This window comes from Neomonachus schauinslandi, chromosome 15 (assembly GCF_002201575.2).
Source record: "Neomonachus schauinslandi chromosome 15, ASM220157v2, whole genome shotgun sequence".
NCBI classification, from domain to species: domain Eukaryota; kingdom Metazoa; phylum Chordata; class Mammalia; order Carnivora; family Phocidae; genus Neomonachus; species Neomonachus schauinslandi.
Genome location: NC_058417.1, coordinates 57623839 through 57649947, shown reverse-complemented (window position 1 = coordinate 57649947; position 26109 = coordinate 57623839). Strand labels below are relative to the sequence as shown.

Below are 26109 nucleotides of genomic sequence, written 5' to 3'. Positions count from 1 at the left end.
CACACCACACACACACTCCACACACACATCATGTTCACACACACACACCACACACACACACTGCATACGAGTGGAAAACAGAACAAAGAAAAAACAGAAAAGAACAGAAAAGGAAGCCAGTAGACATAAACAAGAGAACGGAGGAAATGTGGAGGGCGGCCAGGACGCCAAGCAGCAGGGCTGTGGGTGCGGGCGGGGGTCTGACTCACAGTCTCTGGGGCAGGGGGTGGGTGCCCGCAGCTCCAGCCTCGTCCTCCTGCCCTGCACCTTCCTGCCAGCGCCCTGCAGCCCCTCCGCCCAGCCACTCACCCCTCACCCCCTCACCCCCAGCGGCTTCACCCTCCCCGCCCGTTAGTAAAAATCCTTTTCCTGGTTTCCCCTTGGAAGCGAGTGGTTCCATTACACTGATCAAAAACAGGCTTCTAAACGCAGGTTTCTTCAACGCAGAGCTGAAGGCTGGGGCCTGGGGGGCGGGGAGGCCATGCCAGGGAAGAGGACCCCGGGGGCAGGCGGGGAGGCCTGCTCTGCAGGGGAACAGCCGCTTTGCGAGGCCTGGTGCCCGCACTCCCGAGCTCAGCCCGGGGGCCCAGCCAGCGACTCACCTCCCGAGCCCAGAAGCGCAGCCACCACCTGCAGGCAGCGGTTGACGTGCTCGCCACTCTGCTGATGTTTGTAGATGTACTCATATTCCATGTGGCCCTTGCTGCGTATGATGACGTACTTGTAAGGAATGGGTTTATTCAGGTGCTGCCGGGACAGGACAGCGCTGCCTTCCACGAGGAACCCGTTCTCATGCAGGTCTCTGAATAAACACGACACCAGCCGGTTATCCACAAAAACTCCTATTTGGAACATTTTAGCTCCCCTCAAAAGCAGGCTGGAGTGCAGACCCAAAGCTATAAATCACTACTGACCAAGAGGATGCTTCTAGAATGAGACATAGTTTGCAGACAGAACCAACATTAAAGGGACCATGATGACATATGACACAGAAATGCATTATACAGATATTTGAAACAGTCGTTTTCCAAAGTGTAAGAACGTTATCAACTTGAAAAAAACTATTATTTCAACGTATTTCAAAGACTGGATATTCTGTACATTCCCCACAAGCCCTTGGTACACTCACTTGGTGCAGTGCATCTCACAGACATTAAAACTCCACTTGGGCTTCCCAAATTCTTCTCCCCCCTTGACGAACACTTTGTGGAGGCTGGGGTCGAAGCTGAAATCCTTAGAGATGATTGCATGGAAGTACACCGTGATTCTCTCCTGCTGACTCAGTGGGCTGGAAGAAAGCCGTAAAAGGAAACACCAATTAGGTGTAGATCTGCCTGCCCCCCTGCACGCACACACACACGCACATACACACACGTGCACAACAGGGTCCTTATTTCTCAACTGTGCACTAACACACACCCCGGCAGAGTGCGAGAGCATCCACACTTCAGTCAGACCCCATGCCATGTGGGTCCTCCTGGGTCTCCCTCCCCGGTGGACCAGGAAGGTGGGCTTCTACCCACAGGGTGGGGGGCCATCTCAGCCCAGCTCTGAAGGGCTGAGGGCAGTGGCGGGAGGGGGCTGATGAGCACTCTGGGATGTACCAGCTTCTCCCCTGAGTTCTGTAAGGCCCACGTGGCCTCAGGGACCCCAGGACCTTTGCACGCTGCGTGCTGGAGCATTTCACCAAGCAAGGAGAGGGGACACGTGGCCCCCCAAAAGAGTCTCCAAGAAGGGCAGCCTGGGAATCTCCATCCCCTGCCCGGGGCAGGTTGTGTCCTTGCTCCCAAGGACCAGGGCGCACACCCACCTCTCCTTCACTTCACATGCTCCGGCTTTGCGGTTCTGTTGCTCCTTCTCATTTTTCACCGCGGTCACACGACTCTTGTTATTCCCTTCTGGCTTCTTCGGACCCTCTGGCTTGGCCTTCTCACTTCCACCTGCTTTGTCTCCAGTAATGGCTGTCTTCTTGGTTTCAGCTTCCTGGAACAAGTAACCGAGCCCCGACCTTTAGGACCAACTTCCACATTTGCCCCCTCCAGTCAACGCTTGTCATAGCAGCCAGAGTGGTCATGTCCCTTCCCTGCTCAGAACCTTCCATTGCCCTCTGACCCACTTGCTACAGCCTCCAAGAGTCCCTCTGCAACCCTTTTCCCCTCACTCGCTCCTGGGGGCACTGGCTTCCTTCCGGTTCCCTAAACAGGCCCACCACACTCTGCCACAGGGCCTTTGCACCTACCATTGTTGCCTGGGACATGTCCCCAGAGAGCCACATGGCTTGCCCCTCACTCTTGCGGATCTCTGCTCCACCTGCACCTCCCTGGGGAGGCCTTGCCTGCTGATGCTCTCTCAGCACCCACCTCCAGCACCCTCCACCCACACCCTGCTTTTCTCCGTGGCTCTCGCCATGCCTGACTTTGCTTTCTGTCTTTCCCCCTGTAGAAGGTGGGCCATGACAGCAGGAGTGAGATCTCCTTCATGGCTGTATCCCTAGCACCCAAAAGAGAATCACCGAATGACTGAACAAAGGACGAACTTTAGAAGGAACGGGGCCCAAAGGAGCAGATGGTGGGACAGACAGCAGGACGCAGAGGCTTTTAAGAACAAGATGGCCGGGGCACCTGGGGGGCTCAGTTGGTTAAGCGACTGCCTTCGGCTCAGGTCATGATCCTGGAGTCCCAGGACCGAGTCCCGCATCGGGCTACCTGCTCGGCGGGAAGTCTGCTTCTCCCTCTGACCCTCCCCCCTCTCATGTGCTCTCTCTTTCTCATTCTCTCTCAAATAAATAAATAAAATCTTTAAAAAAAAATAAAAAAATAAAAGAACAAGATGCCCTACCTGGCGGTGTTCTGGAGAAGCAGGGGCGCTTGCTGGTGGCTGTTTCTTGTTCTGAGTCTTGGCTTTCACTTTTTCCCCAGCCCCTCCCACGGGCTCAGCCGGCTGGGCTGCAGCAGCAATTTCCTGGAGGAGACAGAGGCCTCAGACGTCAGGGCCCAGGCGATGACCCGATGGCGTAGGGGTCAGCTCTGCCACCAGCCCAGCGAGAGGGATCAGCGGCTTGGCGGTGGGGGGCGGGGTGGGCACCATCGCAGGGAACAAGTTCCAGGGGTGCCCTTCCTACGCGGGGAGGCGACAGCAGAGCTGCTGGGCCACAGCCCGCCGTCCGGGCACAGCGGACCCGCTCATCACTCCCCTGACAACTCACCCCAGAGGCATGGGCCCCGGCCTGCTGCGCGGCAGTCTGTGGTTCTTTCCTGGGCTCAGAGCCCCGCTTGGACTCAGGCGGCAGAAGCTCCTGAGCAGCACCTTCCTTGCCAGGACAGTCTTTGCTGGCAGAGGTGGCTGTGCCAGCCCCCTCCTGGGGGGGGCCTCTGCCCTGGGAGGGCTCGGGGGTGTCATGGTTCTTCCCGTTCAGGAGGGCACCTCCCCCGGGCTGGTCCTGCAGAGGGCTGCCACCAGCCTCGACATGCCCCACGGGCTCTGGGCGGTCACCACCCTCCGGTGGCATCGGGGTGGCGCCCGGGGGCTGGCTTGGCTGGCGGGTCGGACCACCTTGCGGAGCCCGGCTCTGGGGTGGGGCTGAGTCCTGGGAGCTGGGGTTTGCAAGAGAGCTGACACTACTGGGGATGGAGGAGGCCTCCAACAAGGAGTCCAGCTCTGCGGAAGTGGAGGCATTCTGGTTCTTGCTCTTCTTTCCTCTCTTCCTTTTGCTCTAAACAGAAGAGACACTCACTCATTTTATTTCCTAGGGTCACTATACTCTCCCAACACTCTCCTCCAATTTCCTTTCAATGTCTCAAGTCCGTCAAGCTTAGCCTGACCAAACCCCCTTACATCTGTCAAATCTGCCATGTCTTTATCTTGAAAAGACTGAAGCACAGACACAAATGGACGCGGGCAGTGGACAGAGCTGCAGGACACGCGGCCGAGCCGTGCCGGCCACGCCCTTCGTTCTGCCAGATCAAAGCTGAGAACCTCCGCCGGAAGTGCTTCCCAGGGGACATCCCGGAGCGTGCTGCTTGTGGGCCTCCGTGTATCACACTCTGACATCGCAAGCCTTTCCTATGGGACCTTGAGAGACCGAAAGCAGACAGGAGTCTGAACAGCCCTTTCCGGCCTGGAGATCCTTGATCAGCGGTCAGCGCTCCCAGCTTTGGAATCAGAAACAGCTTGTGGCGGGCAGCTGGGCAGTCCCCTCCGCGGACCCGGCCAGGACTCATTGCCCTACCTCACCTGGGATAAAGCTCTGGAGCAAATGAAGAGTGGTCGGTGCATTAAGTGTCAGTGGCCGGTAAATGCCCTGAGACACAGCGTGGACCCCGGACTCGCCACCGGCCCCAGGCTTGGGTTGAGGTGCTGGGGACACCGAGGGAAGAACTTGGGGGGTTTTTTGCCCATGGGGCGAGGCAGCCTTGGTCTGGGTCAGGTCCTGGGTCTTCTCCAAGATCTGCCCACAACAACCAGCAGGACACACGGGGCCGCCCCAGCGCTGCGCCCTCAAGGGAGATTTCCCAGCCTGTCCGACAACTGACACCCACTACCATCATGGTGGCAGGAAAGAGGCCTTAAAAGGTCATCTAAGGCGGGGGGTGGGGTGGGGGGCCTTGGGGGGGCTCAGTTGGTTAAGCAGCTGACTCTTGATTTCGGCTCAGGTCATGATCTTGGGGTCGTGAGATCGAGCCCCGCGTTGGGTTCCACACTCTATGTGGAGTCTGCTTGTCCCTCTGCCCCTCCCCCTGCTCGCTTTCTCTCACTCTCTCTCCCTAAAATAAACAAATAAATAAACAAAATCTTTAAAAAAAAAAAAAAGTCATCTAAGGGACACCTGGCTGTGGCTGGCTCAGTTGGAAGAACATGCGATTCTTGATCTCAGGGTCGTGAGTTCGAGCCCCACATGGGGTGTGGAGATGACTTAAATAAATAAAACTTAAAAAAAAAAAGGTTATCTAAGGCAATAACTTGTCTAACATCCATGGGTGTACAGAGCACTAAAACACTCGCTAACATGCAGATGGTAACTCGGCATGTTACAAAGGATACACGGGCCTGCATGTATCACACTCACATCGCAAGGCTTTCGTATGGGACCTTGAGAGACCGAAAGTGGGGGACCTGGGAGTCTGCATTTCCAGGGAGCTGCTGCCAGGGCCGCTGGAGAGCAGGACCCGGGCAGGGCCCGGAGCGCGCCCCTGGGAGCCCCGCCCAGAGGTGGCCTCTAGCCCAGAAGGCTTCCTGGAGGAGACAGTGCAGGCCGAGCCCGACAGACACTAAACCCCTAATAAGATGGCTTTGTCCATTCCACAAGGATTCCCTGGTCCTGTACTGCGTTCAAGTGGCCAGAGCTGCTCACCCAGGGTAATAGCCGAAGTGTGGCCGGGAGACCCCTGCTCACTCCCTGCCTTCCTCATCCCGCACTTGTCCTGCTCCCGCCTCTGGTATTAATCCTGTGTTTTATTTTCTGCAGCTTATGATGCTTTGACAGTTTGGGGTCCTTGCTAATCCTGGAGGCTGCCGCTCCCAGGGCTAACTCACCCCTAGAGAGAGTGGAAGACTCCCTTCCATTTGCAAGTCAACCAACGCAGAGCCCACACCCGCACCCAACTCCCTCAGCCACTGTTCCTCTGCCCTAAGTCAACCCAGGGCCGGGTACAAAATGACGAGCGACACCCCAACAGCCCAGAGCCCACCAAGATCATCCAGACCAGCCAATCCTAAACTTGCTCAAACTTGCCTTGCCCCCCTTCGTCCCTCCTCCTCTGACCACCCAGGTGCTTCCCCACATGGCAAGACCCCTCCTCTTGTCACTCACCCCATGCCCTCTGAGCAGTGACTCCCCACTTCCCTCCCCTGGCGGGGGCAGGGAACCCCTCCAGTTGCCTGCAGCACTCTCAGACTCCCCGTGTGGGGAGGGGGTGGGGCCAGGCCGAAACCCCACAAACCAAGCTCTGCCACCAGGGCTAAGTCTCCTGCTCCTGAGACTTTCCAAAGGTGCAATCAAGCTTATGCTGACTGTTTTGCTCAGTTTGGTTGGTGCTTCTCTGGGAGGGACAGGCCCCTGGAGGTCCCTTCTCTGCCGTTTTTTGCTGGTATCCCTTTACCATGGGCTTTGTTTTTTTCTTTTATCTTTTTATTTATTTAGTTATCTGATCTGATTGCAAGAATTTCCCCACGGCTTCAATCTTTGAGAAAAAGCAGTCCGAGGTCACAGTCCATTCTGGCCTAGGGACAATACGAACGGCCCTGCCCAAGGTGGGGTATTCAGGAGGATTCCAGTGTTTGGCCACAGAAACTCAGGCTGTGATTAAATCCTCTCCGAAACCTTCAGATGCCTTTCTGGGGTCGTTTCTCAAAATGAAATCAGAGAAGAGCACCTGTCTTGCTGGGTGGTCCCACCACATTACCTACAGGTGCAGGGAGAACTCTGCCCCAAATGCTGACTTTAAATCAATTCTCTGATTTGATAGGTTTCATATAAAAGCTTGCAGTTCTTTTTATTTTCCACGTTTGAGTTCAGAGGTGGGACATTTATAAATTTACAGGCCATTTATTTATAGACTACAATCTACCATTGACCCATTTTTTTCCGACTGGGTTGTTTACTGTTTTCTTCTTGATTTCTAAGAGCTTTTGACACATTGAAGCAACTCACTCTTTGCTAAAATACTTTTATGTAAATACAAATATTCTATGTTTTTCCTAGATTGTTTGCCCTTCATTTGTGCTTATCATATTCTATGAGATTTTTAGTATTTTTAAGTCAAAACCACCAGTCTTTCGTTTGCAGCCTTTTCCATTGCTTTAATTATCAGAAAATCTTTCCCCATTCAGAGATCAGATAGATATTTACATATATTCCCCCCCACGGTTCTTGTACATACGAGGTTCTGACTCAGGGCCGTCTCTTCTGGTGCAGCAATCGCCCCCAGAATTCACTGTTTTACTGACTATGGCTTTGGACCACATTTTTGTTTGATTTAGTACAGTAAGTCCCACTCAAGATTTTCCTTTTTCATAGCATTCTTGATTTATTCTTGCCCATTTTTGTTTCCAAAAGAGCTTTAAACTCACTCTGTTTACTTCAAGGTTAAAAAAGAAAACCCAGTCCTGCTGGGCTCAGAACCAGGTTCACTCACAGTGCCACACACCCTCCTGTGGGTGTGCGCCCCTCAGCGCCCATTTCCAGAGTTCACCAAAACCTTCACTGTCCCACATCCTGCTCTGGACATTGACTCGCCAAGGGGAAGGACACACGCTCACTCACACACACATGCACAGAACACGTACGACACCCCCCCACTCACACATCACAAACACACCGCACACTCAGACCCCCCCCACACACACCCATACATCACACACTCACCCCTCACTCACACCCCCCACACCCCACTCACACCTCACATTAACACACCCACACACACACCTTCCACTCACACACACTCCATACCACACTCACATACATACCACACACATACCCCCACCCCCACACTCACACTACCCCCACGCACACCCCACACCATGCCCACGCCAACCAGGACACAGCCAGCTGCAGCGCTTCCCCCGCTGGTGTGACCACCACAAGGATCTGAGCACAGACAGGACAGCAGCCCCAACCCCGACACAGAAGGACAGCATCCCTCTCTCGGCCTCCAGCAGGAAAGCACAGGCCCGCTGGGTCCGGACAGGCTGATCTGCAGCACGGGATCTTCTCTGCCGCCATTCTCCCCGAACCTGCCCAGGGCGCTCCCTGCCAGCCTCACCCAGGGCCCCGACACGCTCGGGGTCTGACACTTGCGGGGGGCCGCACACTGCTGGGCCCCGGCCATGCCCCCACTCTCCGGGGAGGAGCGTCTGGCCAGCCGCGCACTCCCTGAGCACCAGCCCTGTCTCTGTGGCTTCGAGACACCTCAGCGCCGGCACCGTCAAGGCCGAGAGGTCTGGGGGGGGAGGCGCCGCACACGCACGTGGCAGCAGCTCAGGCTTCCAGACCCGGCCCGGCCACACCGGCCACCAGTCCCTGCCGTCAGAGACACAGCGGGCAACGGGCAGGTACCGCTCCTCACAGACCCGCCCTGCCGGGGACCGGGCATACTCACTCTTCTCACTCTTCGGCAGGCCAAGGAGACGCTGGAAGGGGGCTCATCCAGATCTTCCTGCGGGAGATGACTTGAGCCCGGGGAGAAGAGCGAGCCACCATCCTCCCTCAGCTCCTGTCCATGCTCCATCTCTCCCTCAAGGTCTGATGCCACCTTGGGGCCGCCGTCCTCCCTCAGCTCCTGCCCACGCTCCATTTCTGCCTCTGGGGCCGGCATTGCCTCAGGATTGTTGTTCTCAGAATCTACAAAGGTACATGCACATGGGTCAGGTCTCAAGGAAAAGTAAGGGAAGTCATGGAGGAAAATCCTCCCAGGACACTGGCCAGATCAGCCCTCTCCCCCATCATGCACTTTCCCTGGGTACAACGTCTGCTCTTGGGTGGGCGTGAGGGACCCAGGATCCTGGCCCCAGCCCCAAGGACGGGGCCGAACCCCCAAAACAGCACATGCAGTCTGAGCGTCTAGCTCTTTCTGATGTCAGCAGCGGCAGAGTGGCCTGGCCCCGACTGTCTCCAAAACAGAATGTGCCACTCCCCTCCCTGCCCAAAGTGCTTCTTCCTCTCTTCTGAGGGACAGGTGCCCCATTCTCAGCCCCTCTCCCAGGTACCTACCCCTTCTCCTGAGTTCAGGGTGACATATACATCTCCCTTCCCTTGTCTTTGCAATCTCTCATTGTGTGGAAATTAAATTTGATTTTCTCCTGTCAATCTGTCACGTGTCAATTTAATTCTTAGACCAGCCAGAAGCATTTTGAAGGGCAGAGAAAAATTCCTCCTCCCCAACACTGATGGCCAAAGAACCAAAGCAGCAAGGATATCATCGCACACACCAGCCCAGGGCCACTCTCCTTTGATGATAAACTGTGAGCATTTTGGCCAGTCTCTCTTCCACCTGCCTCTACGTGGGGCGGGCCCTGATTAGCCTGACCCAATGAGAACCTGGCATTTCTCCTGGCCCCAGTGATTGGCAGGAAGTGTGGACGGCCTCCAGGTCTGGTTACTGGGGTTTCAGACACATTGATTTCCTCCCACGGTCAGACAAACAGATGCCAGGCACCGGAACTGGTGAGCCAGCTTGCCTCTGAATACAGCCAGCCTAAGGACAAAGCAGGGGACCAAAGAAAGATGCAGAGACCGAGGAGCTCAGGACAGAGAGGGAGCCCCACAGAAATCCAAATCCCTGGATCTGGAGTGGAGTGTGTGTGGCCGGTGCATTCCTCCAGCTGATGGAGGAGGGAGCTGGGGTTCTGGTCCTCTCCAACATAAACAGCCCCAAAGACTATGAAAAGCAGTAAGAATTTTTCTAAAAAATGAGCTTCCCAAAAGGAAAACAAGAGGCAGTTCAATGAAAAAGAAATACAAGTAACCTCTTAACCCTCAAAAATATCCTTGGCTCCCTACTGATCAAGGAAGTGAGAAAGAAATCCGTGACATACCACGTCTAACCCATCCACTTGGCACTGATTAGCAAGATCGATAGCACCCAGTGCTACAGAGGATATGGGTGGTCAAGAAACCTCGAAACCCCTAGGTCAGAGGGGCCAGAAGCCCTATGCATTGTAAACACACCAGGCTGTCCTCCAGATAGACTGGTTCCGGGGGCAAGATCTACCCTGCCATGTGCCTTACGGCAAAACAGTGGAACAAGGTAAGTGCCTAGTGATGTGGCAAACAAAGGCAGAAGAAAAATTATTAATTTTCCTTACTACTTACAGCCCATTGACAAGTCCTTGAAACAGGCAGAGTGACATTCCTCTAGGGACTCAGCTGCCTCGATGTGGACACTTTGCTAAGGGCAAAAGGCAATCTTAGCCTGACCCTCCAGGATCCTGTAAGTCTACTTTACCATATAAAAATTCCTTTGGAGGCGCCTGAGTGGCTCATTGGTTAAGCATCCAATTCTTGATTTTGGCTCAGGTCATGATCTCAGGGTTGTGAGATCAAGCCCCACATTGGGCTCTGTGCTGAGTGTGGAGCTTGCTTAAGATTCTCTCTCCTTGGGCGCCTGGGTGGCTCAGTTGGTTAAGCGACTGCTTTCGGCTCAGGTCGTGATCCTGGAGTCCCGGGATCGAGTCCCGCATCGGGCTCCCTGCTCGGCGGGGAGTCTGCTTCTCCCTCTGACCCTCCCCCCTCTCATGCTCTCTCTCTCTCATTCTCTCTCTCAAATAAATAATTAAAAAAAAAAAAGATTCTCTCTCCCTTTCCCCCCACCCCTTCCCTCTCTCCCTCTCTAAAATACATACACACATACATACATAAATGAAATCTTCATAAATAAAAAATAAATAAAAATTCCTTTGGATACTCCCTTCATCTCTACCCCCCAAGATGCATGTTGGCAATCATCCCCCAGGCATGTGGCCCACTGATAGACATCTGATGGGTCTCATGACTCAGGTTTTATTAGACGGTAGTAAATGACCTTTTCCCAACAATACCTAGCCCCTCGAGGTCCTGGAAACCTTGCTTCCGAAATTACTTAGGGACTTTCGCTCTCCCTAATGATGAGGGAGCAGAAGGCTTGCTGAGGACAGCGCAGAAGCTGGTGTCCTACCCCCCCCCCCGCCCCCGCCCCATGTGGCATGGGTGACATTCCTCATGCACTCCTGGCTGCCCTAAAGGAAAAACAAACAGTTAACGATAGAGATCACAGTCTTGCAGGACAGGAGTCTCCCTCAGTTTACTTACAAAAGCCTTAGCAATAACTTCCAGAAGGAAATGTAAATAAAACTGAATTTCTTCTAAACCTAAAGCCCATTGACAAGTACGTGTGATAGGAGGAATGTAACATCCCTCCAGGAAACTCCCAACTGTCTTCATGTTAGTGCCTCATTAGAGGGGAAAACAGCCTTGGCTTGACAATAACCAGGCCTCCAGTACCCGGAGAGTCTTTAGCATACGACAGTCCTTCTGAACACCCCCTCTGTCCTCACCTCCCCAACTCCCGAGTATATAATCAGCCACCCCTCACAACTCCGGGACAGCAGCTCTTTCCGCCCACGGGTCCTGTCCCCGTGCTTTAATAAAATCATCTTTTTGCACCAGAGACATCTTAAGAATTCTTTCTTGGTTGTCGGCCCCAGATCTCACTTACATTCTAAAACTACATCACTAACCCCCTCCCAACTTGAAAGTATATAATGGGCCACTCCTCATGACCCCAGTGCAACTCTCTGTCCACGGGTCCTGTCCCCGTGCTTTAGTAAAAATTTTTTTTAAAGATTTTTATTTATTTGAGAGAGAGCGAGAAATGAGAGCGAGAGAGAGAGAGCATGAGAGGGGGGAGGGTCAGAGGGAGAAGCAGACTCCCTGCTCAGCAGGGAGCCCGATGTGGGACTCGATCCCAGGACTCCAGGATCATGACCTGAGCCGAAGGCAGGCGCATAACCAATTGAGCCGCCCAGGCGCCCCTCTGTGCTTTAATAAAACCACCTTTTTGTACCAAAGACGTCTCAAGAATTCTCCCTTGGCTGTCGGCTCTGGACCCTACCCCACCGAACCTCACCTATGTCCTAAAGCTACATCAGCATGACCCCACCAGCTTACAGAAACACGTGTGCGCACGCACGTTCCCACACAGAGGAAACATCCAGGAGAGGACACATCAAATACTTAATGGTGTTGTGTTAGCTGGGAATGCAAAGGGCTGGGGCTGGGGGAAGGTCAGGGGCTTTGTGGTTTTTATGCTCTCCTATAACGTGAAGGTCATTCATGATGTGAGGAACAAAGGCAAAAGAAATGTAGATAAAATTAAATTGCCTTATAACCTGCAGCCTATTGACAAATACTTGGGACAGGCAAAGTATAATATTCCTCCAGGAATTCCCAATCTTCATGTTAATGCCTTGCTAGAGGAAAGACAACCTTAGCTTAACAATAGCCAGGCCTCCAGGATCCTGTGAGTCTTTAAAATAGGAAAATCCTTTTGGAAACTTTGCACTGTCTTTACCTCCCCCAACTCCAAAGTATATAATCAATAGCTCCTCACAATCCAGGGGCAGCTCTTCCTGCCCACGGATCCTGTCCCTGTGTTATAATAAAACCACCCTTTTTTGCACCAAAAACGTGTCAAGAATTCTTTCTTGACCGTTCGCTCCTGAACCCCACTTCAAATCACATCAATTCACACCAGCATCTGATATTTCTATGATCATCAAAATAAAAAGGAATGTAGCTGGATTCAGGAAGAGCAAACCTTCCTTGGCACTTAGTAGGCACTCTGCATGTTAACCCACTAAGTACTCACAGCCACCCAATGGGGGAGGTGCTTTTCCTAGCACCTAACTGTTTGGTAGACACAAATATGGAAGAACAATGGGGGAGCAGGGTTTGAACCCAGGCATTGGACTGCCTCCCATAGTTTCACAGAAGCCACGACAGGCCCTGGGGACAGCTGTTGGGGCCATGGTCCTTGCCCACAGGACATTTTGGCTGAATCAGAGCAAATTCCTGTCCCCCACCCCTGAAGCATGCATGCATGCTGGGAGGCATGATCTCCCCTGCGTTGCTCCTGCAAACAGGCATTCCTGCAGGCAAACAAACCTAGGGGTATCCAGAGAGCCAACTGGGTCTGAGCGCCTTCAGATCCCAAAATCAGGTCACTGGCTGATTAGTACAGGAATGAGGGAAGAAGGCCGAGGCCTCACCAGCAACCCCAAATCATTGCTACAACCAAATGTCACACAAAATTAGCTCAACCTAAACCAGTCAGCCACGCTGACTCCGACACCCAGGCTTCCTTCCAATGAGAGCCCCAGAAGCAGGCCTGGGTCTGCAGCGCATGCGCCCTTGGGACGGCCACCAACTAGCCAGGGGGCCCCCAGCCATCCGGGCCTAGCCCTCAGCTGGAAAACACGGGCTGCAGCCTTCCCTGTCCTGAAGGCTGAAGCAAGTAGGCAAGCTTCCCACTCTCTCACGAGGTCCATAGGGGAGTCACATTCCCAGAGTCAGAAAGAGGATGGTGGGTACCAGCGGCTGTGGGAGGCGTTAGTGTTTACTGGGGACAGATTTTCAGTTTGGGAAGATGAGAACGTTCTGGAGGGGGAGGTGGGGATGGGGCACAGCAGTGACAACATGCTTCGTGCCACTGAACAGTTACACGCCGTTAAAACCGTAAATTTCAAGTTATAAATGTTTCACCACAATTAAAATAATAAAACCCAGCGCACTGAAAACACAACCCTCCAGGTCCACCTGGCCCCCACCACCACCTAAGTGCGAGCACAAACCCACAGCCTGTGCAGGTGGCCGTGGAGACGAGGTGCCCACACCAGCCCCACAGGCACGAACAGGCAGGATGGCTCCATCCCTGACTGGTGACCCTCCGCTGCCTCCTCAAACCCCCTGGGGCCACCCCCATCTGTACCTGTCCTGCCTCTGAGCTCCCCCGGTGGCCCCCAGCCCTGCCCGGGATGCCTATAGGGTCTCAGGCTCTCATCTTTTTCCCATTATAAAAACATCAAGGACACTGGGAAATAGCAGAAAATAAAAAAGTGAATATCATCTCCTGATAATAAACTTCTAACACGCCAGGTCAAGTCCCACTGAGTCCCCTGGGGCACCTGACCCTCTCCCCTGGCCCTACCCTCCACCATCGGACTGGCCCTACATGACCCGGGCAAAGTTGGCCACCCTCTGCCCAGGATGGGCTGGGACTCTCCACACACTCCCCTTCCACGCCTTTATCCACGTGGCCCCCCCACACCCCCAAGACCCAGTCATCCAGTGACAGGGGGAGCCAAGGCAAAAAGAAATGGTAGATAAAACTAAATTTCCTTGACAAATGCTTGAGGCAGGCAGAGGATGAAGTTCCTCCAGGAACTCCCAAGGGTTGTCATGTTAATGTCTTGCCAGAGCCAAAAACTACCTTAGCTCAACAATGGCCAGGCCTCCCGGATCCTATAAGTCTTCTTTAACATAAGAAAACCCTTTGAGGGGGCGCCTGGGTGGCTCAGTCGTTAAGGGTCTGCCTTCGGCTCGGGTCATGATCCCAGGGTCCTGGGATCGAGCCCCGCATCGGGCTCCCTGCTCGGCCGGGAGCCTGCTTCTCCCTCTCCCACTCCCCCTGCTTGTGTTCCCTCTCGCTGTGTCTCTGTCTGTCAAAAAATAAATTAAAAAATTTAAAAAAAAAGAAAAACCTTTAAGAAAACCCTTTGGGAAATCTCCTTTGTCTCTACCCATCCCAACTTAAAAGTACATAATCAATCGCTCCTCACGACCCCAGCGCAGCTCTTTCTGCCCGCGGGTCCTGTCCCTGTGCTTTAATAGAACCACCATTTTTGCACCAAAAACGTCTTCAGAATTCTTTCCTGACCATTCACTCTCTGGGCCCCCAGACCCCGGCCCTGCCCACCACCCCAGAGCCCCTGGTCTGGCGTGCCCCCAAGCCCCGGCCCGGCAGCCCTGGGAGGGCCTGACAGGAAGAAGACTCTCCGGGGCAGCTCCAGCCATGCCCCGGCAGCTTGGTTTCACTTTGCATTCCTGTAAACAGAGGCACAGCCCGGTGTGAGGGAGGGGCGAGGCGGCGGAGGGGCGGGGAGGCAGGAAGCACCGTGCCGGGCGGGGGCGCTGGGGGAGATCGCCATCGCTCCTGAGACTCCGGCCCTGGGGGATCCCGCGGAGTCCCACCCCGGGAGCCCCGCCAGAGGGACCAGGACCGGCCCCGCTCCCGCCAGCCGCAGGGGAGGGCCCCCACGTGAGAAGCCAGCGCCCCGGCCACTCTCCAGGCCTTTGCCAGCCTCTCGGAGGCAGGGGTGGGGACGCTTGGGACCTGACCCGCCCTCCCTACCTGCTGAGATGGGCAGCGCCGTGGACGGTGACCCCCGGGCTACTGTGAGGACGGGGAGACTTCATGGCATCCTGTAAAAATGCCACACGCCCAGGCTCCCACACAGACCTTCCTTTGCCGGTTCTGTTGGCAAGCGCCTGGGCTGCCCCCTGCAGCGCGCTGAGACCCCCTCGCAGAAAACCGGAGCAGGGCAGAGGTACTGCGCTCCCCTGGAGACCCCCTGGGAGGAGCGAGCATTCTCCCAAAGAGGTGGATCTCCAGGAGGCACCAGGCACTGGACCCAGACTCCAGGAAAGCCCATCGGGGTCCTCGGCCTATCCGTCCGGGATCCCCCTGCTTTACCTGGTCACAGTAATTCATTTCCACCCTGGAGGCCCACACTCAACCTCTGCCCCACACTCACCCTGCCTCACCCCTGACCCCTGACCCCCACTACAGGCAGGGCCAGCAGGGGCTGGAGCTGCTTATCCACGCAGCCCAGGTGGTGGCACTTCAGAGCAGACAGAGGCGGCCGCCAGCAGCCCCCCTTCCCTCCCTTCCCTTGGAGGCTGCAAGACCATGGCTTCCCCCGAGGGCACAAGCCCTGCAGAGCCGCTGGCCTGGGTTCAAATCCTGTCTCTGCCAATTGCTGGCCGTGGGACTGCACACAGGTTACTTAACCTCTTTGCGCCTCACCCTTGGCATCCGTAAAATGGGAATTTATGATAGCTCCCCCCTCAATACTTAGCACAGCACCAGGATCTCACCAACTGGTCTGATTTGGGGTTTTTACTCTCTGGGGTCCCAAAGAACCCCCTCACAAGGTCTCCCACTCAGGATGTTGTAGTGACCAGGGTGTGGAGCCCTAGCAGGTGGAAAATTCCACCTGGACACCAGGAGCTCAGCTATGCCCTGGTTCCATATCCAGACAGCAAGGAATCAATGAGGACAGCGGACACCAAGCCAACTCAAGCACGACTGCGTGAGTCAAGTCCCTCGTGTTCCAAAGGAAAAGACAGACTGCCCAGGTCTGACTCCAGCCAGAGCTCCTCCCTAAAGGGGCAGCAGCAAAAGAAAATCAAACAAAAATTGACAACAAAAGCAGTCGCCTCTTCGTACGTCTTACAGTCAGTCCAATAAAAACATCTGTGACATGAGCACTTTGTACGCAGACGGCAAAAACGAGTGAGTAACGAACCAGTGACTCCCCTTCACACCTAACACACAGTGCACCCTTGATCATCCAGAGATCGGCAAGCAAGAAGGGCTGGTACGGACAGCATTTACTGACTCCCGTACAAACACACACAACCTGTATTTAGAAAACACACATGATCTTCTAGAGGACTTTCTTTGATTGGTCCAGAAATTATTACTCAAGCACCTACTGTGTGCCAGGGACTTGGAGTAAAGCAGCCAACAAGAGAGCAAAGGTCTTGTCTGGAGCCACACACTGCCGTGGGCCAATGCCAGAAGGACACACAGCCTGGTAAAGTGCGGGCGGTGGGGGGGGGGGGGGGGGCCAGGTGTAGTTCTCAATGGGGTAGACAGAGTGAACCTCCAGAGGAGAAGGTGGAGGAGCAAAGACAGGTGAGGGGGTAATGGTGCTGCCCTCAGAGGAAAGGTATATTCTAAGCTGAGGGAACAGGCAGTGCAAAGGTCCTGTGGTCCAAGAACATCTAGGAAAGGAAGGAAGGCAGCCTGTGGCCCTGGACACCAAGAGAGTTAAGGACTGACCTGAGCCGGCTGGTGGGGGGGCCACCTGACATGATTCCCCTTTCAGGCACTGACCTGCCACCGGGAAGGGTCCCATCCAGGCTGTGGGGACCCCGCACCCCATCACAGCACCTGGGACACCACTTCCACACAGCATCCTCTGAAATCCACTAAGATCCCTCAGTTCAGCCTGACACTTCCCAGTCCCGAGAAGGAGGAGAACCCTCAAGTTCTCTCCAAGAAATGAAATTGAAAATTTTGTTTTTGTTTTTAATTTGTCAGGGAGAGAGAGAGAGAGCACAAGCAGGGGGAGTGGCAGGCACAGAGAGAAGCAGGCTCCCTGCTGAGAGAGAGCACAAGCAGGGGGAGTGGCAGGCACAGAGAGAAGCAGGCTCCCTGCTGAGCAGGGAGCCCAATGCGAGGCTCGATCCCAGGACCCTGGGATCATGACCTGAGCTGAAGGCAGCTGCTTAACCGATTGAGCCACCCAGGCGCCCCTGAAAGTTTTTAAAAAGCAACAAAAGCTTCCAGCAAAGGACCAGATGAAACTGTCCTTCTAACAAAAGCGCTTCTAGTAAGAGTTCCTCCAGCCATAGAAGACCTCATACTACCCGACTGAGCTGCCTGCTGGCCACAGTTTCCATTTCAGCGAAGGGAAGTGGGACTGGGCTGCTGCCTACCCCACCGCCCCCATTCAGCCCTTACCGGCTGCGGGGGCTGCAGGAAGCAGCCTCTGTCCACACTGGCTGCAGAACTTGGGGGCTTCATCTTTGGAGACATGCCCACACGAAAGACACTCCATTCCTCCAGGGATGGGTATTCTCCAGGCGGGAAGGCTCCTGCAGATCTGGAAGAAAAAGGAAGGGTCCCCAGGCAGCTGGCTATATACTGAGCCACCTGTCACGTGACCACAGCCCTGCTTCAGTTTCATTTTCTGGGAAAGTGAAGTAACAGCGCCCAGAAGGTCCTCCGGCTCAATCGAAACCTAGCACTAGCACTTCCCCACCTGCAGCACTCATGGCCCTGGCCCCCCCGACCAAGTAACCGCCCCACCCCCAGCTCGGACCGGGGGCATGCATCTCCCCCTCCCCCTCCCCCACCAGGGGCTCCAGCACCCTATTCCCTTTCTGCTCCCCCAGCCAGGCTCGCCCCTCCTGGGCTCTCCGTCACTCAGTGAGTCTAAAACTGTCCCCCCTGGCTGAGACTGGGGGCTGGGACAACTGAGAACTAGGTGTGGGCGGAGGGGGGTTTGCTCCAGGCAGAGACACAGCCCGTGCAAAACCCTGAGATAACGCATGGTGCAAGAGAGCACTGGACAAGGCGCACAGAGACAGAAGCACCTGCTCACAGGTGACATGGGGATTAGGCGAGGCAGACAGCACTGCAGAGATGCCGGAGCGGACCCGAGGGACCCGCCTGCGCCGGCAGCCCAGAGCTAACAGGGCTAGTGGTCAGGACGCCTAACAATGGGCTAACGGGCTGCGTCCTGCCTGCTTCCAGCCCGCTGCCCGCCCCTGCCTCCCCCTGACTTGGCTCACTGTCCACCAGATAGTGAGCTCTCGGGGGCAGGGCAGAGCTACACTGGTGTGTGCCAGGTTGCCCGGCTCAACCCGACACCGCCAAGCCCTGGCCCCCCCCCGCCCCTCACCACCACATGACCAGGGAAGTGACCACCATCCTGGTCTGGGCTTTCGCTCTGTGACTTTCAGTGACTCCCCACGGCCCAGGCCTCTACCCCTAAGTTGCCCTCCTCCGCAAGGCTCTGCTTCCCCACACACCAAGAAAGTCACAAGAGGGCTCAGAAATCCTCCGTGAAGTGTCCCATTGTTTCTCGCCCCCACCAGGGGCCTAAGGGCATAAATGAGAACCCAAGAGAACACGCACAACACTCTATCCAATCGCTTCCGGACTCTTCGCAACTTCAGAACGGTGCCAAACTCAAAGCCCATCCTCCCAACCGCCACCAAACCAAGCCTACCAGCGGGGGTGGGGGACGGGGAGCGGGGGCGGGTCAGGGGCGGCCGGCCGCCCCCATCTCTGCACTCGCTCCTTCTCTGGCCTCCCCGCGGCCACCTCGTGGCCCTTAAGGCTGTCGCGGCAGAGGTGCCCACCCTGGCCTGGTGACCGTGGCCGTGGGCAGCCCTGGAAACTGCGGAGGACGCTGCGCTCCGGGCGGCGCGGTTACGGGGGCGGGGATGCCGTTCTCCAGAAAGTTACTGTGGATACACATAGGGGCACCCCCGGGCAACAGCGCCGCTCGGGTGTGGCCACTCGAGAGAGCAAGGATTCCGCTCCCGGGGCAGGCTGCCCGCGGCCCGGGGGTGGGGTCCGCACGGCGCGGGGCGGGGCGGGGCGGGGCGGGGCGGGGCCGGGAGCCCGAAGCGAAACCGAAACCAGGCGCCGCAGGGAGAGGGACGGCCCGCAGCACGCAGGCGCCACGAGCCAGCCCTGAGGACCCGGCGGCCCGCCCCGCCCAGCCCCGCCCCGCGCCCTCTGCGCGGCGCGTCCCCGCGCCCGCTCGCACCTGCGGCGCCCCGGCGCGCAAGCCTCCGCCGCCGCCCGGTTTCGTTTCTCTGGTCCGGGCCCCGCCCCTGCGGGCGTGGGGGAGTTCGGGCGGGTGCGGCCAGAATGCCGCCCATGGCGCCCCCCAGTGGCCCCGGCGCCAGGCCAAGGGGGAGGCGCCGCCTGCCGCTTCCCGCGGGGCGGGCAGCAGGGGAGCCCGGATTCCGGCCCAGCAGGGGTCTGCACCCGCGTCTCCCCCAGCAGCCCCCCAGCCCTGGAGCCCAGCACCCTGGACAGTGCCCCCCGCCCTGGAGAGCCAGCGGCCGGCCAGGGAGGGGCACAGAGGACGCGAGGTGGGTCATTCCGGTGCAAAGACGGGGTCCCCAGCCCCGTCGCATCGGGACCTTGTGCAGATGAAGTGACCACAGTGGCCGATAGTCGTAGAGGGTTTCCAGCCCGCGCTCGGCCCTGGGATGGTCACTGATAACCAAGAGGCCACCCCAGCCTGCGTTTGCACCCCCTATCCCTCCATCCCTCAGTGTCCTCATCTGTGAGCTCATAGTGCAGCATCCTAGGGCTGCTGGAGAATTTATCATTAACAACAACAACAACAACAACAACAATACAGCCAATGCTGGTGTTCCACGACCCAAGCAAAGTGCGTGATGTGTATTACTTACTCTCTACTTTCCTCACAGCCCTCTCCCCCAGAACCAGCGCAGCCTGAGAGCACTTGTGGGCCCTTGTGCTGCTACAAAGTCCAGCTTGGATGATTATGATCAAATTTAACAGGCTGGGGTTCCTGTCCCGCCGGTCCCCAACCCTCTCCTTTCCACAAGCTCCAGACACATTACCCTTCCTCTGGCCTATGAACAGCAAGCTCAGTTCTTCTTGGGCCCCTCTGCAGTGCCCAGCCCTCGCAAGTCTGGCTTCTTCATTCAAACCCAGCATCACAGAGTTCGGGCGGTGCTTAGCAGGTGCTCAGCACAGGTTGCCATGATTGATCTCGTATTTACTCAAAGCCACAAACCCCAACTCACGACCAGCCACCCCCACTGTCTAGTTCATCGGGATCTGGGCAGGATCTAAGCCGTGTCCACTGCTGTGGCCTTTGACCTTGTACTGACCTCATGTGGGGCCCAGGAAAGAGAAGCTTGTTCTGAAAGAACAAGCTCCAGGCAGCGTGCCAGGCTGGGCAGACTGGACTGGGCTGTCCCTGCTGGGTCCTAGCAGGAGAGGGGGCTTAGTCAGAATCCAGGGAAGGCTCTGGGAATCTGGGGATCCTCTGGGAATGGCAAGTGAAGGGAGAGCCCAGCCGTACCCTACACTGTCCTGTGCCACCGTTAGATTTGGGGAGATGCCAGCAGAGCAAAACCCAGACGCCCTTCCAGGCCAGTGACGAGCTAGCCCTGCTGGCCAGGCCGCACCTCCTGCGTGTGCTCCCACGGGCAGGCGTGGCTCGTGGGCTCCAGAACCCTGAGCCTGCCCCAAGTAACGGAGTGGTTGAAGGACCGGCAGAGCGGGCACCGCAGTCAGCACTCTGCAGCCCGGCAGGGTCAGGAAGCCACATCCTGGACGAGTCAGGTGGCTGAGAAAACACCCTGACCTGCGTGGTGCAGCCTGTTTGTCGTAAAACCCAACACAGCCTTAGGCATGAGGATGCTTCCAGTAGAGACACCCCACCAAGGGAGACACCCTTTGGATTTTAAGGCCATTTTAATGTCCCCAGGGAATCTTTCCTGTTCCCTTCTCTATGTTCTTGACCACTCCCTGGCAGAAAGCAAACGGTAAAAGGATGTTTAGAATCTCACCTTTGAGAGACGGGGATTGCTGTCCTGCCTTACCTGTCTCTGCACTCCCAACTTAACTTGTGGCTCAAGATCAATGAGGCTTCAGCTGGAGTATCAGGTCACCTCCTCTTCCCTCAGCCGCTAAGAGCCCATCTAGCCAGGCTACCTCAGAGCTGGGTTGTCACCTGCATTTGCAGGGGTGACTTTGAGTGACACCAACCTCCAGAAGAGGAAGCCCACCTAGAGGCAGGCTCCGACTCCCTACTTTCTGAGAAGTCTTAGGTAAGTGGCATGGTAGGCGTGGACATCCTGTTCTGACAGGCGCAGAAACAAGCCAGCAGGTGCTCCGAGGAAAGCAGAGGTTCCGAACCCTTCCTTCTCTAGGCGCCGAGAACCTAGCGTAAGTGGTCCTGTCGTCAGGACACCTGCACCATAAAGATGGTTAGCGACCCAAAGAACCAAATCAAAACTCACGCAGTACACCAAATAAAGACAAAACAAAGAAAAGATGGAAAAGCCAGGTGTTACGAGCCCGTTGTGAGTACTCAGAGAAGACCCCTTACATTCTCTGGTCTTGATACATGCAATAGACGTATACGTTGGAATAGGCACGCAATATTTGAAAAAATAATATATATAGAGTATGACAAAAAATAACATATATGATCTAATACCATTAGGAAATAAGAGAAAAATAACAAAATATGAGGACAACAGTAGATGTGGTTTCCTTTGCGGGGCTTCCTTTCCAAGATAAAGATTGATGTCGGTGCAGGAGGAGGATGGGGTCATGGGATGAAGGAAGGAGGGGGTGAGGAAAGGTTGCAGGTCGTGCCAACCTCAGCCTTGTCCCTACCCTACACATATGGTGGTGTGGAGCCTGCAGGCTTGAATCTCTCCTCTTGGCCCAGCGTTCACAAAGAACCCGACCCCTTCTTGGGGAAGCTCTGCTGGCGGAAAGCCTGCCCGCACATTCTTCCCAGGGTCACCTGCGTGACATCAGCAGGGAGGAGCCCCTTGACTGAGCCATGTGGTCTGCCTGGCCAAACCCGGCATAGAACAGCTTCCGGTTTCCACAGATGTTGGAGCGTTTGAAATGTCCTTGATCTTGATCTTGCAGCCACCAGTGTTTACAGAATGGATTCAATGGGACCCAAAACTTAACTTGTTGGCCGGCCTTGCTCCTCGCCTGCGTATACTGAGACTCCCGGGGTCGCCTGCAGGAAGGATGCTCCCCTGCCCAGGTGCAGCGAGCAGAGAAGCACACTTTGCAGAGAGTGTAAGTGCGGGAAGGGGTCGGGGGAGGCCGAGAACAAAGGGGCCTTATGAGGAGAATCCAGGCCCGAGGGCATGTGGTCCTGCCCCTGCCCACAGCACAGCCCTGGGGCCCTGGTCCGGACTGGTGCATCCAGCCATCTCAAAGCCGGGCTTGTATGACCAGGCAGGGCTGAACAAAAAGCTCTCATTTATCCCAGAGCTGTATAAATAAAAACCATGCAAAACAAGAGGGGCCTGCAGCTCCCGGCTTTGGTTGCGTCTACTCACCAGCCTGCCTTCAGGTCTTCTCTTCAGCTCTGGTTTTTCCCACGGGAAGACCACAGATCTATTTGAGAGAGGCTTGGCGGTCAAGAAATAGGCTTTGGGGTGCAGATGTGTTGGGGCTGAGTTTGGCTGGTGGGAGTCAGTGTTCTGGGCCTGGATATTCTCGACCAGGGATCGTACTCTTGACCCCATGGAGCAAGAACCATCCCAGAGTCAGATGTCCCTCAGGCTGAAACGGTGGGGTCCAAACACCTCCTCCATTGGCACCGACCGAGCCCCCACGTGGGCTGCAGGCCCGCACAGACAGAAGGGCAGCCTTATGGAGGTGCTATGGCTCCTTGTGTTTCGGGGGTGGGGGGCACAGAACTGAGAAGAGTAACCAAGTGACTTCATGGCATTCTCCTTACCTGTGTGTCTTCGTCCCCCCAGCCGTCCGATTTAGGGCCACCCCGATCCAGTGTGACCTCCTCTGAACGCAACTAATGACATCCTCAAAGACCCTGTTTCCAAATAAGGTCAGAGTCCCAGGCTTCTAGGGTCAAGGACTCAACTCTTTTCAGGGGACAGAATTCAACCCACTGTAGGCACCAGCTCCGTGGGCTTTGCCAAATCTGCTCTAAAAGATACAGCCATCTGGCACTGCAAAGGGTTCCTATGGTTTGGATAAACTTGGGTCCTTCCACAGGATTAAAACTATTCTAAAGTGGGGGGGGGGGGGTAGGTTCTCAGTCAGCATCAGTAGCTGAATTTACAGAGGGTAGGTAGATCTACGCAGAACAGAGTTTCTACAAGTAATCACATTACAGCCAGAAAAAGGTTTGCTGTTGGCTCCCAGTCAGCCCAGGCAGGGTAGCCCGGCTCCAGGCCGACTTTCTATTGAAGATGGAGGTCCCCGCCCCACTCTGGCATTCACGGGGACACCCACTGCTCCCCACATTAGCATGCAGAGCACCCTGACCCATGAGGAGGCTTCCCTGGGTGTGGGGCCTGCAGGGACGTGGCCACCGAGCCTACAGCTGCCACCGTAAAAGCTGGTGACACTGGGGGGCCCCTCCACAGTGGCTTCAGACTGCAGGCAAGATAGAGCAGTCACAGGGGATCCCCTCACCCTATCCTGGTTCATTTCCCTGGGGCAGGGGAGGAGCACGGCGTGCAGCCTGAGGCCTAAAGCTTCCCTCCTACCCTCACCTCCACCCTCCCCGATGTCTCCATCCTCAGAGTCCTGCATCAAGCTGCCAGAGTTAGGACAATGCCAGGAGGTCCGGTTCCAAGTAGTGGCGGTTCCTCGGTGCCTGATACACGCCGGTCCCTCCTCACCCTGCCCCTCAACTCCACCCCTGCAACGGCTCTTCGGAGGAAATTAAGGGTCAGGGAGATTAGACAGTTTACCCAACATCACGCAGTGGGAAACCAGAACAGCCTGGACTCAACACCGCTCTCTGTGAGCCAGCCACAGCATGCTGCCTCCTCCTCCGTCACCACGTCAGAGATTCTCACAACCACCGCCAGGGACGGAGTACAGGCAAGCACGGGCATGAGCCAGGAGCTCGGAGCAGCCGGGGCCTCCGAACCACCTTGGAAGCGGACATCTCAAACCTGGGGTATCCGACACGGCAGCCACGGGACACGTGGCACGCAGCCCTCGAAGCGTGGCTGGTCTGAACTGCGGCGCACCGCGGGCACACAATCCACAGTGGGTTTCGAGATGTTGTATGAGCAAAACAAGGTCAACTGTCTCACTACTGAGCTGTCTATAGATCACGGGCTGAAAGCAGTATCGTAGGTGTAATGGGTTCAATGTAGTATTAATTTCACCTGCTCCTTATTCCACAAGGCGACTGGAAATGGGAAGCTGGCCCGCGTGGCTCAGTGACGGAGTGTGTTGTACTTCGTCGAGGGTGCGGATCTGGGTCACTGTTCACTGTATAGTCGGGGCTCTGGGAGCTGCTGTGACAGGTGGCAGTGCCCATGGGCCGCTGCTCAGCAGGTGCCCTCCTCCACGCCCGCTGACCCGAACTCGGCCATTCTCGGCACGTGGCTTCCCAGGGCACCGGTGAGGTCCCGCGGGCCAGCCAGCCGGCCGGGAAGGGGGAATGAGCTTGCAGGAGCCAGCACCGAACGCCTTATTAGTCTGCCCGGGCTGCTGCCTCAAAGCAGCACAGACCAGGCAGGGCCGAAGGCCAGGATCCTGGGGTCAGCACGGCGGGGTCCCTCTGAGGCTGAGGCAAAATCTGTTCCAGGCCTCTCTCCCAGCTGCTGGGGGCTTGCTGACAAGTCTTCGCTGTTCTTGGCTTATAGAAGCATCACCCTGACTTCTGCCTTCTTGTTCAGGTGGCCTTCTCCCTGGGTGCGTGTCTGGGCCAAACCTCCTCTTTTTTTAAGGGCTGAGCCGTACGGATGAGCCATCCTACTCCAGGATGGACTCACTTAACTAATTACACCTGCCATGACCCTGTCTCCAAATAAAGGCATATTCTCAGGTACCGGGAGTCAGGTACTTCAAGTCAGCGTATGAATCTCGGGGACACAGTGCGAACGCACATCTCAGGGACGTGGCCACGCTCCCCAGAGGGGCTGGGACTGTGTTGGTGCGGGGGACACCGTCACCCCGCCAGCCAGCTGTAGGTGACCACACCAGCCAGCAGTACCGTCAGCTCCGCCCCACGGGCCCTGGGGCACAGGCCGAGGCCCAGAGGGGACGTCTGCTGACCACCCAGCCCCACATCCTCAGGCACCAAATTCCAAAGTCCTTCCACACCGTGGTCCATTCCAGTCTTTTCTCTTTTTCTGAAATGAAGCTTTAATTATAACTTAATTATAAATTTAGTAAGTTCATAATTTAATAAACTATAAATTAATTTTAAACTTAACAAGTGTATAATTTAATTATGTATTATAGTAATATAAATTAATTTTAAGCCATAACTTAATTTTTAACTATATACTAACGTATCGTTGAGAAATTAAACCACTCATACATGGTTAAAATCAACCCAAGCAGTGTAACGTCAACATAATTCCTCTTATCAGTTTGATGTGTATCTTTCCAGGACTTTTTTTAAACTCGTACAGACATCGCCGCATCGTTCCGTGGGTGTGTTCACACAAATGTCTCTTAAGATGAGCATCGCTCTGCAACTTGCTCTTTTTTCTTCAGACACCAGTGTGTAGAGATGCACAGCTCCACCCTGTTCCTTTAACTGCCGCACAGCATCCCAGCGTGTGTGTTTCGTGGCCAAGACATTCCTAAATGGAGACATTCAGCTTGCTTTCATTTTCTAAAATTGCTAATGAGGTTGTGCTAACCATCCTTGGATCTGCTTCCTGGCAGACACGCTCGGGCTTTGTTGGAGTGGATTCCGAGTCACAGGTGCGGCTCTGGGTGAAGATCCTAGAGCCCAGGTCCTGACAGAGCCAACGGATCTGCCTGCTCTGTGAATGGGAGGTCTCTTGGCTCAAGAAGGGGCATGCTTGGCTTGGGGGCCAGGAACCACTGGACGGATGCTCCACGGGGCCCTGGGCAGGGGTGGCCCAGCGCACAGGGCTCCAGGACATGCTCGTTTGTGCAGAGAGAGAGCTGCTCGAGGTAAGGAAATGCAGATTCAGGGGTGGGGGTTGGTTGGGGGGCCAGAACGTGTCTTGGTGGGAATGCTGGGGAGCTCCACGGGGCCTACCCGCACACTGAGTTCTTTCTTGAA

The 26109-nt window shown here is 55.7% G+C and overlaps 1 protein-coding gene across 1 annotated transcript in view; it reads right to left on the bottom strand.

Moving 5' to 3' along the window:
• RNF213 (ring finger protein 213) overlaps positions 1 to 17379 on the bottom strand; it is a 101454-nt gene extending 84075 nt beyond the window's left edge. The window contains exons 1-8 of the mRNA XM_044921405.1: positions 17283 to 17379; positions 8316 to 8338; positions 8106 to 8249; positions 3206 to 3712; positions 2839 to 2961; positions 1811 to 1983; positions 1130 to 1288; positions 603 to 802 (exon numbers count right to left, since the gene is read on the bottom strand). Coding sequence (XP_044777340.1) covers positions 603 to 802; positions 1130 to 1288; positions 1811 to 1983; positions 2839 to 2961; positions 3206 to 3712; positions 8106 to 8249; positions 8316 to 8338; positions 17283 to 17379 — 1426 coding nt within the window. The remainder of the gene's footprint in view (positions 1 to 602; positions 803 to 1129; positions 1289 to 1810; positions 1984 to 2838; positions 2962 to 3205; positions 3713 to 8105; positions 8250 to 8315; positions 8339 to 17282) is intronic.
• Positions 17380 to 26109: the final 8730 nt, after the last annotated feature.